The 16,602-nt window shown below is 44.5% G+C and overlaps 2 protein-coding genes across 2 annotated transcripts in view; both read right to left on the bottom strand.

Moving 5' to 3' along the window:
* LOC130484430 (probable acyl-CoA dehydrogenase 6) overlaps window positions 1-4,948 on the bottom strand; it is a 56,067-nt gene extending 51,119 nt beyond the window's left edge. The window contains exon 1 of the mRNA XM_056857422.1: window positions 4,778-4,948. Within this exon, the coding sequence (XP_056713400.1) occupies window positions 4,778-4,948 (171 nt within the window). The remainder of the gene's footprint in view (window positions 1-4,777) is intronic.
* Window positions 4,949-9,536: 4,588 nt separating this feature from the next.
* Window positions 9,537-12,053, bottom strand: LOC130484434 (guanine nucleotide-binding protein G(I)/G(S)/G(O) subunit gamma-11). The gene is made up of 2 exons (XM_056857425.1): window positions 11,893-12,053; window positions 9,537-9,679 (listed from the first exon to the last, which is right to left on the bottom strand). The coding sequence occupies exons 1-2, from the start codon at window positions 11,986-11,988 to the stop codon at window positions 9,554-9,556; spliced, it is 222 nt and encodes a 73-aa protein (XP_056713403.1). The 5' UTR covers window positions 11,989-12,053; the 3' UTR covers window positions 9,537-9,553.
* Window positions 12,054-16,602: the final 4,549 nt, after the last annotated feature.

Genomic DNA, 16,602 nt, shown 5'->3' on the forward strand with positions numbered 1-16,602 from the left:
TTTACTGCGAAGTGTTTCATTTAGGGCTGTCAAAAAAAAAAAAAATTCGGTACAGTTCGGATTCGGCCGAATTTGGCCCTTGTGGGTTCGGTAGGTGCCGAAGTCCGAACTCCCCCACTTCGGATCCGTTCAATTCGGCGGGAATTCAAAGTTCGGAAAAAAAATTTGGCCGAATAAAGCCATTAAAAACACAACCGCGCCTTTCCGCGCCTCTGGGGGCGGCATTTTTGGGCTTAGAGGTCCCAAACTTTCAGCAGAGCTTCAAAGGACGTATATTGAAAGACTCCCCGAGTTTTGTAAAGATTGGGTCAGGGGGGGCTGAGATATGGGCCCTGAAAGGGGTCCCCCCCACCCTTAATGTGTATCTCTCAGCAGAGCTTGCCGCCCACGCACAAAGCTCCCGGCTGGACAAACAGCTGATGAGAGCAAGGGCGGGGCAGCTGCTAAGAACTTTGCAAAGCAACACAACTGAAAAGCAACACCTTTGCAAACATGCAAAGGGCGGGGCAGGTGTGAAGAATTTTGCAAAACAATACAACTGCAAAGCAACACAAGCACGCAATGCAACACCTTTGCAACAGTGCAAAGCAGCACCTGACACCTGGGAGTTTGCATACCATGGAAAGGGACAGAGGCAGCTAGCTATGCATAATGAGCAGGAGGGGGTGGAATTTCTCCTTTTGCATTGGACTTGGGACCAGGCAGATGCATTCTTTAAGTCACCATTTGAAAACCAGTTTTGAGCAAGCATCAAAATAACCTAACTGATCTTATGAATGAGGAAAAACCTGAAGAATAAAAATGAAGCCCCCCCTCAAACCAGGGAGAGAGAGACTGGAGGGGGAACACACACCCCAGGCAGAACCGGCAAAAGCCCCCTTTGGCTTCCCCCCCACCCCACCCCACCCACAGAAACTGCTCCCTCCCCACACACACACACAGACTCTGCTTTCCCCCCCACACACACACAGAAAAGAAAAAATATAGATTAAAGCCCCCAAAGGGGTCTTACTGTGGCTGTCTTCTGTTCCAGCAGGAGGGGCTGGGAGGCTGGGTAATCCAATATGATTCCATTTGTATCCAATATAGGATCCATATGTATGCATCTCTCGAGGGTGATCCATTCATCCCACTAGGGAAAAGGGGAAAGCCCATATCTCGGGACCCCCTGACCCAATGTTTACAAAACTTGGGTGGTCTCTTAAAAAGCCTTGACTGAAGCTCCGCTGAAAGTCTGGGGTCGGCACACCCAAAAATGCGCCCCCTGCAGCCACGGAAAGAGAAAAGGGGGGGAGCCGATATTTCAGCCCCCACTGAACCCATCTTTACAAAACTTGGGTGGTCTCTTAAGAGGGATTCTCTGAATCTATGATAAAAGTTTGGGGGCTGCACCCCCAAAAAAGCGCCCCCTGCAGCCACGGAAATGGAAAAGGGGGGAGAGGAAAAAGGGGTGGAGCCCATATCTCAGGGGGCCCTGACCCAATGTTTACAAAACTTGGGGGGTATCTTAAAAAGCCTTGTCTGATGCTCCACTGAAAGTTTGGGGTCGGCACACCCAAAAATGCGCCCTCTGCAGCCATGGAAAGAAAAAGGGGGGAGCCCATATCTCGGGACCCCCTGACCCAATGTTTACAAAACTTGGGTGGTCTCTTAAGAAAACCTGTCTGAATATCCCCTGAAAGTTTGGGGTCTGTACCCCAAAAAATGCGCCCCCTGCAGCCACGGAAAGGAGCGAATGTGCACAAGCACCCCCTCACACACACATGAGGATTTCCCTCTCTCTCTTTCCCGGGCCGGCCGCACATCAGCTGATTCCTCCAGTACTCAATCCTGACTGATTGGCCAGAAGAAGACCCAGCTTGGCCACCGATTGGCCGGGGGAGGAGAATGCTGCTTACTGAAGGTTATGCTGCTTACTGACGGCCCCGAATTGGCCGAATTTATTCGCGAACTCCCGAACTCGCTGAATTCAGCCCCCCCGGTTGCCCGCCAGTTTTGAGTTCGGTTCCTCCCGAACTAAAAACCGCCGAATCAAGGGAAATTCGGCTGATTTTCAGTTCGGGCCGAACCGAATTGACAGCCCTAGTTTCATTTAAATTGTTTCTCATCGTAGCTACTGCCAGTACTGCCAGCTTCTGCCAGTACTAAAGCCTTGATTCACCAACTTTGGTTGCTTACACACAGAGGCTTTGCTCTTCTTTGGCATCCAAACTACAGCTCTTTCTCTCTTTTTTAGCATCTACATGACATCATCCATTAAACATTCACTTTCTGGGCTTTCCCCTCCTTTGAGGAGATCTTTCCCCAACCTGTTTTGATACAAACTTTTTGGAAAGACTGAAGTCAAAGCACCTTTGCACACCGTGGGAAAGCGTGCATTGTGTGTGTGTGCCCGGATCTGCACCATTTTTCTTGCCTATACTGGATGACTTTGGGGAGCTTTTTTTTTTAATTGCAAATTTAAAAAAGATTTCTGAATTATCATGAGATTGATTACATTTCTTTTTCAACTGCCCCATTTTTCTGGTTTCTGTCTCACATGAAGCCTTATACTGAATCAGACCCTTGGTCCATCAAAGTCAGTATTGTCCGCCCAGACCAGCAGTGGCTCTCCAGGGTCTCAGGCGGAGGTCTTTCACATCACCTACTTGCCTAGTCCCTTTAACTGGAGATGCCGGGGACTGAACCTGGAACCTTCTGAATGCCAAGCAGATGCTTTACCACTGAGCCACAGCCCCTCCCCACAATCTCTGATAAGCCTGGTTATAGAAGGTCTTGTTAAAAGGCTGCTAGTGCCAGTGGTTAGAATTAGAATGAAACAGGAGTCTAGTAGCACCCTAAACACTAACAATGGGAAGGTCTAAGAAGATAAATCCTATGTTATTCAATGGGGTTACTCCAAGGAAAATGTTTTGAGGACTGCAGCCAAACTTTATTCCAACGTAAGTGGTTAGTATCATCATTCTTCAGGGTTTAGCTCCAGATTCAAGTGGTGGAGGCATCTCCTCTCTTTAAGCACATACATATAAACCACCTGAAGCATTGCTATTTGAACCAGTACAGCCGCCAAAGTACAACTGCCGATAAGATACAAAGTACACGATGGGTAGCCGTGTTAGTCTGTCACAAGCAGCAGAACAGGAAAAGAATAGAAAAAGAAAAGCCCTGCTGGATCAGGCCGAGGCCCATCAAGTCCAGCAGTCTGTTCACCCAGGGGCCAACCAGGGGCCTCTAGGAAGCCCACAAGGAAGACGACTGCAGCAGCACCATGTTAGTTGCCAAGGTGCTACTGGACTCTTGCTCTTTGCTACTGCAAGATACATAGTAGATCTTTAACTTGGCATTTAAACCATTGCCCAATAAGCGACAGCAGAGTAAACAAAGGCGCTCCACATGATCCAGGCAGTGGAGAACTTTTAACAGTATGCTATAGTGAAAGGAAAAGTTGAGGGCAGCAGGAAAAGAGGGAGACCCAACAAGAGATGGATGGACTCAATAAAGGAAGCCACAGCCTTCAATTTGCAAGATCTGAACAAGGCTGTCAAAGATAGGAAGTTTTGGAGGACGTTCATTCATAGTTCACAGTGGGTAGCCCTGTGTTAGTCTGTCTGCAGTAGTAGAAAAGGGCAAGAGTCCAGTAGCACCTTAAAGAGTAACAAAATTTTGTCGAAGGCTTTCACGGTCAGAGTTCATTCTACCAACTATTGGACAATTCTACCAACTATTTTGTCAGATTGCACAGAGAAGCCATTGAAATTCATAAACATCTGCACAACTTTAACAGAAAAGAGGAGAGTTTAAGAATGAATAAGGCTTGGCTTCCTGTTCTGAAAACCTCCAGACTAACAAAGGCAACAGTCCACAATAGCCATGCAGATTAGTTTTGGATTACACACATTAACAGATCACTTCAGGATACAATGGTTCCATATTAACATACCACACCCTCATTAGCACATTATCTTGATACTTACAGGACAATGATTAGCACATTAACTTTTGCAGGACAGTACTCAGCTCAAACCCAACCCCTTTCTGACTATATATTACTCTTCCTACACACTTGACACTGAGAGACACTGTCCTTCAGTGTTACTACTCTGAAGATGCCTGCCACAGCTGCTGGCGAAACATCAGGAAAGGAAATTCCAAGACCATGGTTACACAGCCCGGATAACCTACAAGAACCAACTTACAAAATTATTTTCTGGTAGGGGATGAGCTTTCGTGAGCCGCGGTCTTTAAGGTGCTACTGGACTCTTGCCCTTTTCATTCATGGACGACTTGACGGCGCTTCACACACAACATAGTGAAAGGCGTGAAGCTCCTTGAAATGAGACCTGGGAAGCCACAGTCCTACGCTGGTTTTGCTCTGCGAAGTGCTGCTGAATTGCATAAGTTGAGTCAACCAAACCGACTGGCCGTTTATTCATGGAAGGTTTTGCATTGGATTTGTCACTCTATAGATGCACATTTTCCCCCATCTGAAGTGTCAAAACTCTGCATGGCGGCTTATTGTTGAGTTTTGAGAATATGGATGGGGGGAAATGTGCATCTAAAGAGTGGCAAATCCAATGCAAAACCTTCCATGAAGTTTCCTGGAAAGTGGCTGCCCGCTCCTCATAGGTGCAAGTTAGGGGAAAGAGGGCTAAGCTTAGTTCCCGGCAGCTAGGGAGTCGCCGGGGCGCAATGCCGAGCGCAACGAGGCCACGCGCGCAGACGGGCGCAGTCCCCGAGTCGGCCGCGTTTCCGACTGCGCAGAGGCCGCGGCCGGTACCTTTCTCAGCGACGCTCTCAGGGCGAAATGCTCCTGCGTGTATATTAGGTGGTCCCCGGGGCCGGTGGCTTGGGGCGCGCCGCTGCTGCTCGGCCTCCGGGAGGCGCCGCCGCGCAGCCCCCAGGCCGCCTGCCCCTGGCGCGCGAGGAGAGCCAGCCGACGCGGAACCATGCCTGGACCCGCTGCCCAGCACGCATGCGCGCCCAAAGTTCGAGAAACTTTTTGGCCCGCCTCCGGGCGTGCGCCTTGGAGAGCCGCTGCTGGCTGGGCTTTGCCTTGGGTTGGCCGCTCTCTAAATGCACATTTCCCCCAGCCAAACCCTCCAAAATAAGCCCCCGTGCACAGACTGATAATTTATGGGGGAATGGGAGGCGTGGAGGATTTACTGTGAAAATCAATTTTGTAATCGGTTCATTTAAAGGATATTCTTTGATTTAATCTTTATCTACATTTAATCTACATTTAATCTTTATATACAATCTTTATATACATATAAACTTTATATATACACATAACACATACATATAACTTTATATACATATAAACATATATGATTTAATCTTATATATACATATATGATTTAATCTTTATATACAATTTTTATATAAATAGTATGGTCATATTAAGGTAGTTGATTAATACATTTTTACCAAGATACGATACCTATACCAAGATACGATGCCTATACATTAATTAAATAATATGAGGATTAATTTTGTTAGCAAGAGTATATACAATTTATTTTTAGATGGAAGGGAGTGATGGGGAAGTCATAAGTTTCAATTACTATTATGAATAGTTTGATATTACTTTTATTAATTTTTAGGAATAGATGATGTATACGTTGTTATTCTAAATGAAGAAAATAATAAAAAAAATTTAAAAAAAATAAGCCCCCGTGCAGAGTTTTGAGAATTCAGATGGGGGAAATGTGCATCTGTGTGTGTTGTGTGTTAAGTGCCATCATGTTGCTTCCGACTCATGGCAACCCTATGAATGAAAGTCCTCCAAAATGTCCTATCTTTGACAGCCTTGTTCAGATCTTGCAAATTGAGGGCTGTGGCTTCCTTTATTGAGTCAATCCATCAAAAATAAGCCCCCATGCAGAATTTTGAGAATTCTCAAAATTCTGCATGGGGGCTTATTTTCGAGTTTTGAAAATTTGGATGGGGAAATCGTGCATTTAGAGAGCAGCAAATCCAAGGCCATCATATTTCCTATTACTATGTATGGGTGCGAAAGCTGTACAGTGAAGAAAGCTGACAGGAAGAAAGTAGACTCTTTTGAAGTGTGGTGTTGGAGGAGAGTGTTACGGATACCGTGGACTGCAAAAATAAAATAAAAAATCAGTGGGTTATAGATCAAATCAAGCCTGAACTGACCCTAGAAGCTAAAATGACTAAACTGAGGCTATCGTATTTTGGGCACATTATGAGAAGACAAGAGTCACTTGAAAAGACAGTTGTGCTAGGAAAAGTTGAGGGCAGCAGGAAAAGAGGGAGACCAAACAAGAGATGGATTGACTCAATAAAGGAAGCCACAGCATATGCACCAAGACAGTGGCAAATCCAAGGCAAAACCTCCCATGCGTTGTCGCCCTTAGTTTCACTGGCAGGTGAAGTCTTTAAGCGCCAGGCCCAACCAGGTGGGTTTTAGCTGGGCCTTGAAGGACAAGGAGTCTGCATCATGCATTTCGGAGTCTCCAGACTTGATCCCCTCCCAGTAGACTCAGCTTTGCTCATAGTGAAAAGGAAAGCCAAAGGTGTCGGGCTGGGGAAGGGATCACACCTTAAATCCCAAAGGGAGCAATTCTAAGGAGGTCTACTGATAAATAAGTCCCATGCTTTCCAGTAAGGCTTACTCCCAGGTAAGTGTTCTTAGGATTACAGCCAAAGAAGCATGTCTGACAACACTGACTGTTCTGCCAGAGAAAGGGCAGCATGTTGCTCCCAGGGCTTTAAAGGTTTTGTTTCCTCTCAAAGATCCTGTGACTTAACAGCTATTTAAGATTTGATTTTGAAGTTATTGGACAGAATAAGTTTCTGAGTGACTGGAGGTGGAGTTTCAGTGCCAGGCACAGTTCTTTCTCCTCCTCATGACTAGTGAAGCCGAAATAAAAGATTTGCAAAATTATGAAAAATAAAGAGAAAAAATATATTCTTTCTGAGTTGCATAATTTGTTAAGACACAACTCTTCTCAGTAAAGAATTTAAAGAATTTATGTAGCAGCATTGGAAAACACAGCCCAATTTATAGAAGTAATCTTAAACAGGTAAAGGTGGTCCCCTGTGCAAGCACCAAGTCATTACTGACCCATTTGGTGATGTCACATCACGATGTTTATTAGGCCGCCTATGTTTGTGGAGTGGTTTTCCATTGCCTTCCCCAGCGTCTACACTTTACGCCCAAGCTGGGTACTCATTGTACTGACCTCAGAAGGATGGAAGGCTGAGTCAACCTTGAGCGGCCAACTTCTGTCGGGATCGAACTCAGGACCTGAGCAGAGCTTTGATTGCAGTACTACAGCTTACTGGCATGGTGTAGTAGTTAAGAGTGGTGGACTCTAATCTGAAGAACCAGGTTTGATTCCCCACTCCTCCAGTTGAGTGGTGGACTCTAATCTGGTGAACCAGGTTGGTTTCCCCACTGCTACACATGAAGCCAGCTTGGGCTAGTCACAGCTCTCTTAGAGCTCTCTCAGCCCCACCTACCTCACAAGGTGTCTGTTGTGGGGAGAGGGAGGGAAGGAGATTGTAAACTAGTTTGATTATCCTTAGAAGTTACAGAAAGTCAGCATATAAAAATCATCTCTTCTTCTCCCACCCTGCACCACGGGACTCCTCTATGCAGATCTACTTTGAGTAAGCAGATCTACTCAAAAGTAAGTCCCATTTTATTCAATGGTGCTTAGTATCGGAAAGTGTTTTTAGGATGCAACCTAAGTCTTCTCACCTTGGTGCTTGCATTTTCCTTCCTAAGGTTGTAATCCTGAGCATAATTTTGGGAATAACTGCCAGTGGATTCAGTGGTCCTTCATGCTTGGTAGATAAGCAAATATAGGATTACGTAGGCATGTTCCATCAATGTCATAAACTTTTACAGAGAGAAAGATTTATATTGCATATTTCTGTTTCTATTCCCCCCCCCCTTATTCTTGTGCCTCTCATTTATTTAGATTGTACACCTTTGGGTAGAATGTTGTCATTGGTTCTTGTAGGTTATCCGGGCTGTGTAACCGTGGTCTTGGAATTTTCTTTCCTGACGTTTCGCCAGCAACTGTGGCAGGCATCTTCAGAGTAGTAACACTGAAGGACAGTGTCTCTGGCGAAACGTCAGGAAAGAAAATTCCAAGACCACGGTTACACAGCCCGGATAACCTACAAGAACCAATGAACTCTGACCGTGAAAGCCTTCGACAATAATGTTGTAATTGTTTGATAATTTTCTGTAATGTAAAGAAAAAATAAGGGAGATACGGGAATATGTTGGAAGTGCGGAAAGGAAAGAGGAACATATATGCATGTATGGTGGTTATGTAAAAAAATCAAAAGATTTTGGAAAAAAATAACGATGGAAACGAATAATTTGATTACTGGTAGAATAAAAAGGAAACCTGCATTTTGTTTATTAGGTATTCCACCAAAAAATTTGAATGACCAGGACAGGGTTATCTGCCAATATAGTTTTGCTGCTGCAAGAATTGTGATAGCTAAAGTTTGGAAACAAGCGAATAAACCTTCAATTATTGACTGGAGAGAGAAATTATGGATATATATGAGGATGGCCAAATTAACGGAATTCCTACATGGAAAAGATATGGAAGATTATAAAAAAAAATGGTTTAAGGCCGCCTCATATTGGGATAATTTGGCAAAAATGGAGTTTACAGTATTAATTAACGAGTTATAGAAATTAGCATTAATAATTTTATAAGTTTTTAGTTATTAAGTGTTATAGAAACTGTTTAGACATTTCTTCGGAAGTCGGGTGAAGGGTCACTTTTTTAGGTGGGTGGAGGGGAAAGGGGTATCCTCTTTAATTTTATAATATTGTAATCACGAATGTAATAACTAAGGTATATAGATACCCTTTTGTATTTTTTCTTTCTTTTTGTATTCTTTTTGATTTGTTCTTTTACTTTAATGTATCTGTTTGTTTATTTTTCTTTTTTTATGTTTGGTTATAAAATTTAATAAAAAATTATTAAAAAAATAACATGTTTAATAAAATGTATGTATGGTATATCATAATAATGAATGTACTTTTGTGAAGTTTTAAATGGTACCTTGAAACCAAGAGCATTTATTTAAATATCAGACTTAGAAGTCAGTTTCACTGATTTCATTATGTCCCAGTATGTGTTTGAGAGATCCCATCCTTACGCTGTACTTCTCCAACAGTGATTGCATTGGTTACCCACCCAGGAATAATCTGGTGTAAAAAATACCATCACATGACATTGTCAGGGTTTCATTATTTATATTAACAAAATCCAATTTGTACATGCAGTGTAACATCGTGATGCTATTGAATTTAAAGTTCCGTATTCTGCAAAAAACAGAACATTTTCATCATGTATATTAAATTTGCATTTCCAAAATAACACTGTAGTTATAGAAATAGATTTCTTCAAATTCAAACTAGCATGTACAGGAGATTAAGAAACAGTAACATATCAGGGAATGAAATTATAAACCAGCATTTCTGTTCTCGTAAACAGTCAGTTCAGAACCCCTGGAGCTTCACTCAGACCGGTTTCAAAATGGTGTTGTTCTTCTAAGCGATAATACATCCTCCTTTTTCTTTAAAAGGATTCCTGTCTTCTGGAATACCTTTCACAAGAGGGTCTTCTCCAGATCTTTCTTCAATGTAATTTTTAATTTCTTCTGAACATTTAGAAACCTTAAGAGGGGGAAAAATTGTAACACATCTGGTTTGTATATGTAGGGATAACATTTTCCACTGGAAGAAGGCAAAATAGAATTTTCCAGTGTTAAAACATAAATTGGCTGTACCCATACAGTTTTGGCTGCCATGTTTCATGGAAATACCAAAAGCAGTACACACACATATGCCCACCATGCTATGCCACAACTTATTGACATGTGAGAACACACTTTAAATAGTAGGAACTTTCTACATCATCAGTTTTGCTGTGCATAGTGTTCACATATTTCTCAAACAATGTTTTTGCTGTGGGAATATATCATTTTTGGAGAGCTAACGAAAAGAGGCCCTGGCCTGGATGGCCTGGGCTAGCCTGATCTTGTCAGATCTCAGCAGCTAGTGAGGGTCAACTCTAGTTAGTACTTGGATGGGAAACCACCAAAGAAGTTCAGGATTGCTATGCAGAGGCAGGCAGTGGCAAACCATCTCTGAACATCTCTTGCCTTGAAAACTCTACAGGGTCACCATACGTTGACAGCACTTTTCCCCACCAATGAAAAGATTTGCTCCTGTGGCACATTGATTGGTGTAGTCATTGCATTGTGGCACCTGGTTCTTCAACTTATTATTATCTTACAACCCTGTGAGGTAGGTTAGGCTGAGCGAGTGTGAATGGCCCGAAATCATCCAGTGAGCCCCCATGGCACGAGCAGGGATTTGAACCTGGGTCTTCCAGGTACTAGTCTGATACTTTTAACCGCTACACCACACGGGCTCTTAGTGTTTCAAAACGGTGACGTGACATTCCTGCTACACACAATGCCATCTAATGAACTTTTACTAAATTGCAGTTTGTTTTACTTCTCTGAAGGCTGCACACCACATCCTTCAGGAAATGCGTGCCGCCCAGTTTTCTAAAAACAATCCAATGGCCAAGCGACAAATGCACCTTATTGTGCACACCATATGGAAACATTTTATCACAGCATTCAAAATTCCAACTGGTGCCGATTTTCCTTCCCGAGTCATCACACTGTTCATTTCCTCTGGGCTGTACCACAGCAATAAAAAGTTCCAAATGTAGCCATTTGCAGCATACCCTGCCATTAGCCTGTTCACGGTTCTCGCTTTCCTTGGAATTACTGGTTTTCCATTTTCCCCCTTAGGCTATTCCACAGCTCATGTCAAGAGTCATTAGCTCTCAGGAGCAGCTCACGAGCGGCATGCTTCTGTTGGGGAGGGGGAATGTATGAGGGGTGGGCAGAGATAGCTCCAAACACTTTGGTGTGTGAGGAAGACAATCCAAATGGTTTCCCCCCAGGGCTATAAACGTGTAAGTTAAATAACAGACAGTCTGCCTAATGGTTAGGATGGTGAGGCTTGGAAGGGTTTCTAGCAGCCGTGAAAGACTATGCAGAATTATTCCAGTCTAAACCCACTGATTTCAAGCTGGGGTACCTCTCCACAGGGCTGCACTGTAAGAGATTTAGGAACCAGAGGAAGAGTGAGGAGAAAGCATCCGGGCTGTGATGTTGGAATACAGAGCCTGGTCCTCTTGGCATGACCACTGAACAAAAAGTCTGCCGATTCTTCCTGTAGTGTTTCATTTACTTCTATTTTCTTATGGCATTTCCCCCCTTATTTGATCGTTGCAAGAGATTAGTCAGCAGAAATCAAGAAAAAAAGAGGGCTGAGGGGTACCCTGATGGGTGGAAATTCATCCTTTCTGCATTTTCCCCAAACTCCCCCTCCCCCCCCTCATTTCTGGGATCTAATTTCTGGGATCATGTGTACCATTAGAGAGCAACCCTGCTGTGGTCACTTTCCACAATGAAATACACTTGAGGTCTTTTATCCCTTCTTTTCACACTTACATATTGGGAGGGAGAAGAGTTTGTTTAGGGTCAGTCAAGAAAGTTGGAAAGTAACTCCTGCAGCTTTCCCAAGAAATTTCTAGTGAGTTGTTTTTTTTTTTTGGGGGGGGGGGCTTGCGTTGAAGGGAAACGATGCTAAAACCAACCTCCTTTTTCTCCTTTCAGGCAAATCATTCCAAATTGCCAAAGGTACCAGGTTTGTTTACAACATCCCCAGCTCTCTTGTTTCAACCATGCACACGCCTCTTCCCCCCCCCCCCCGCACAAAAGCCCAGCAGAGATTGGTCTTCCAGCGAACTACTCCAACTACTTTTTCCAAAATCTAAAAGAAAGCACCGCCAGGTATGCACTCACCAGTTGTCTTTGTAACTTTGCTTCTTTCCGGAGCTGCTCCACTTCCATTTTCAGTTTATCCTTCTCGCTCAGATCCTCTATATTAATCGCTGGCATCGCTGGTTCACACACACAGAGGCATTACAGTGGGTTGAGGAATGCAATTGGCTGTGTAAGAAGCCCCCCTCCCCATCTCCCTCCCCTCCACCAAAAAAATCCTTACTTCTGTTGTGAGTGCTGAGTGCCTCCTGATTTCCTGAAGTGGTAGCGGACTCTCCAGCTCTCTTTCCAGACTCCTTGTAAGTAGTTACCGGATTTTAATTCATCAGCAGAATCCGTCCTAAGCTGATTAAACCGAACGGTTTGACCTCTCTCCTTCCACTGCCTCAAGCAGACCTAAGCATTACACATGCATGGAAAACCAACCTCTTCTGTCTCCACGCTACTCCAAAACTTTTCAAACCTTCCTAAAGTACAACCATAGGAATCAGGGGTTGTTGTTCTTTCATGTACTACATAGAATAATGGATGGTCACGAGCAAGAAGCTGGGGTGCATCCTTGATTAGACCAATGAAATCCCGCAGTTGTTAATCTGGGATTGATACACCTATAGGAAAAAAATCCTCACTATCACCTCCAACGTACATGAACAGAGCTAGCAGTGTGTGAAGTGAACTGAACTGGGGGGTATGGATGGAGGAAAGCCATTAGAGACAGGATGCATGCTTGTAACTTTCCCTACAATGGGAAAGCCAACCATGCGGAGTGGTCGAGAGGAAACAGGTTTGCTAAGGAAACGTCTGGCCCTTCTCTGTGCCAGGATGGAGAGGCTAAACAATAGGAGGGCTTGGAGGAGGGTTGGAAACAATTTTTAAAGCATCTAGAAAGACTGTTAGGGCTGACTTTCTTCCAAAGGAGACAAGGAACACCCTGGCAACTGCTCATTTCACATTAGGTCTTTCAGTGTTGACATTAAATTTGATTTGTCTTACTCCGTGCAGGATCACACACATGTCAGCATATACTGAGGGAGACTGTTAGTCTACTGAGGCCAGTATTGTCTGATCTGACCAGCAGTGGCTCTACGGGATCTCTGTTAAAGTTCTTTTGGGGAGGGGCTGTGGCTCAGGGGTAGGGCATCTGCTTGGCATGCAGAAGGTCTCAGGGTTCAATCCCCGGCATCTCCAGTTAAAGGGACTAGGCAAGTAGGTGATGTGAAAGACCCCTGCCTGAGACCCTGGAGAGCCGCTGCAGGTCTGAGTAGACAATACTGACTTTGATGGCCCAAGGGTCTGATTCAGTATAAGGCAGCTTCACGTGTTCATGTGTTCACATCTCCTACTACTTGATCATTTTAAATGGAGACATCAGGGATTGGGACCTTCTGCATGTAATGCAGATGCTCTACCACTGAGCCACTGTCCCTCCCCTTTTTGCTTATTTTTATTTTTTTTAAGTTTCTTTTCATTTGTTTGAAATTTTATGGTGATGATCGGCATTATGTGTCGGAATTGATGCTTTAAAGTTATTTGCAGACTCCTTTTGGGCAATTGTGCCTGGGTGTTTGCTCCCCAACTCATCCCCACAACTGCTTTATAGCATCTCACTTCATTTGGCCACCAGCTCGGTCCTGCCTTTTTTTGCTTAGCAAGGACTTCAGCATGAAAAACCTGTGCTCTACCACAGAGCTACGGCCCTCCCCAGTTTTCCCCCATGAGAAGAAACAGCACTGAAATTTGTTTCCTACAGTCCAGTTCAATTTTTGAAACTGATATTGCCTCTAACCACACATTGGCATTGCGTTTGATGCCACACACCCAGGTAAAGGGCAAGGTGCAATACTTCACATCAGTGCTGATCATCTTATACAAAAATGCCTTTCCAAGAGCAGTGGGATTTCTTTTTAATTTGGGATTGAACACACAAATCTGCCTTCAACTGAATCAGACCCTTGGTCCATCAAAGTCAGTATTGTCAACTCAGACCGACAGCGGCTCCAGGGTCTCAGGCAGGGGTCTTTCACATCACCTACTTGCCTAGTCCCTTTAACTGGAGATGCCGGGGATTGAACCCTGGGGCATTCTGCATGCCAAGCAGATGCTCTACCACTGAGCCACAGCCCCTCCTCATTCATTTGTGCATTCCCCACTCATTTGATAACACACCGTAAGGTTCTGAGAGGTACCGTATTTTTCGCTCCATAAGACGCACTTTTTTCCTCCTCAAAAGTGAGGGGAAATGTCGGTGCGTCTTATGGAGCGAATGTGCGGACCCCCGCCCCTCCTGCCAGCCGGCTGGGCACGCCTGAACAATGCGAGCCGGCGTTCCACTCCCCAATGACTAGCTGGGCCTCGGGATTAAACCCCGCCCCCTCCACTGTTCCCACCCTCCCGGGGGTTCCTGGAGAGGGAAGGGATCCACTTACCGGGATCCCCGGAGGAGCGCAGTGGAGGAGCCGTGGCAACAGGCCTGGGCGAGCGGCTGGGGCTTGGCCGGGAGAGGGGATGGCTCGGCGCGGAGGCGCCCGTCCCCAGCTTCTCCCTGGCAGCGGAGGCGTGCCGGGCGCATTCAGAGGGGGCCGGGGCTTGGCTGGGAGAGGGGAGGGCTCGGCGCGGAGGCGCCCGTCCCCAGCTTCTCCCTAGCAGCGGGAGTCCCTGGAAGCCGGGCGGGGGGTGAGAAGGTCTTGAAAGTGCTCTGCCTGGCCCCCTCCGCCTCCTAGCTGGCCGTCGGGGCGGGGAACGCCGGCTCCCGCCATCCCGACGCGCAGGCGCCCAGCCAGCATTTCCTCCATAAGACAAGTTTTTAGAGGAGGAAAACAAGATTTTTTCTTGTTTTCCTCTTCTAAAAACTAGGTGCGTCTTATGGAAAGGTACGTCCTATGGAGCGAAAAATACGGTATGTTATCCTTCCCACCCCAATGTATATTTATCGATTTATATGGATCAAGAGATAATCAGGTCTCTTGACTTCTTCTGCAATACTGCACAATAAATCATAACACAATTGTCATATTAAATAGTGTGGAACAGTGATAATACTTGTAATTGTATGTTTTTGTACTGAAGAGCATTTAATATTGCCCAGTCTGCCAGTTGAGATCCTCTTCTCAAGCTCTACTCTCTGTGCCCGTGTGATAAGGCAGGAACCGCTAGGGAGGGCCCTTTCAGTGGTTAACACCAGCCTTTGGAATGCTCTCTCCTGTAGGCGTGTCTAGCGCTTACTTTTCTTTTCTTTTAGGTGCCAATCCAAAACACTTCTTTTTACCCAGACTTTGAACTTTCAAAGCAGTTTTCTTGTCTGCACATAGCCTGAGTACTGTTTTATCAATATCACTTTAGACTGCTCTATCGTTTTATACTGCTCAGGGCTTTTATGCCCTGGATGCATTTATTGGTTTGTTTTTATTGCTGTTTTTTTCCCCTTACTTAAATGGTTTATGTTTTACTGGTACGATTTGTTTTTATTGTATTTATTACTGTTCATTTGGTTTTGTTCCAATTGTTTTAGTTGTGAGCCACCTTGAACAGGTGTGAAGAGGAAGCATACACATTTTCTAAATAATAATAATGTGTCCACAATGATTAGGTAAATGGACATGGACTTGCAGTACAGAGTTAACCCCTTCTAAGGCTCCAGTGCAATTAGAAGGGTGTAATTCTGTTTAGGATTGCACTGCACTGCAGATCAGTTACTTGAAAGCAGAACATTGGAAGACCTATTTAAGCTGCTCTGAACTTTCTAGGGAACAATTGAATATAAACATAAACACTTCCACAATAATAGCTATTGATAGATTCTAGTTAAGCTCATTTATGGCCCAAATACATCACTAAAGATGGTTTGCCTAGTCTTGGCTAGCTTTGTCCTCATATCTCAGACTTGTCCAGTCTAGGTACTTATTCTCCAATGTAGCTGTGAGTAGGGTTGCCAGGTCCCTCTTCGCCACTGGTGGGAGCTTTTTGGGGTGGAGCCTGGGGAGGGCGGTGTTTGGGGAGGGGAGGGACTTCAATGCCATAGAGTCCAATTACCAAAGCAGACATTTTTTTCCAGGTGAACTGATCTCTATCAGCTGGAGATCAGTTGTAATAGCGGGAGATCTCCAGCTAGTACCTGGAAGTTGGCAGCCCTAGCTGTGAGCCATCCATGTTCTTTCACGCATCATCATTACACATCCCTTTTGTGAAATGCCAAAAAGTACTAAGCAAAGCAGAATAGTTTTAGCTGCAGCTTGTAGTTCCCTAGCTAAAAAACCCCTCATTGTTTAACAAGGAAGGTATGGAAATGGAAGAGATGCACAAAGGAATCGTGGGTCAAATGGATTCTGAATTAAGACTATCGAACATAAAGTAAAAGAGCACACAAGCAGAAAAGGGAATGAAATAAGGAGCAATGAGATCTGCCAGAGCTTTAAAAGTGAGACGGCTGTTACAACCATTTTGTTATGCAGTTTAATCACTGTTCATGGAGTGTTATACTGTTCTTATTGCATTAATTGTGTGATCTCTTGAGTCTCAGTGAGAAAGACAGACAGACTGTAAATTAGGCAAATAAATAGGTGACGAGAAAGAATAAGAGAATAAGGAGAAAACTAGGTGGCAAATGGTCAGAGCAATATGATATGAAGATAAAATGAGCAGGTAATAATCAAAAGGAGACCATGTCAAAGAACAGGTTAGCACAATCAAGGTGAGAGGCGGCAGGGAATTCTCTCATAGAAGGTATTTTTGGCG

Source organism: Euleptes europaea, chromosome 11, assembly GCF_029931775.1.
Source record: "Euleptes europaea isolate rEulEur1 chromosome 11, rEulEur1.hap1, whole genome shotgun sequence".
Lineage (NCBI taxonomy): Eukaryota > Metazoa > Chordata > Lepidosauria > Squamata > Sphaerodactylidae > Euleptes > Euleptes europaea.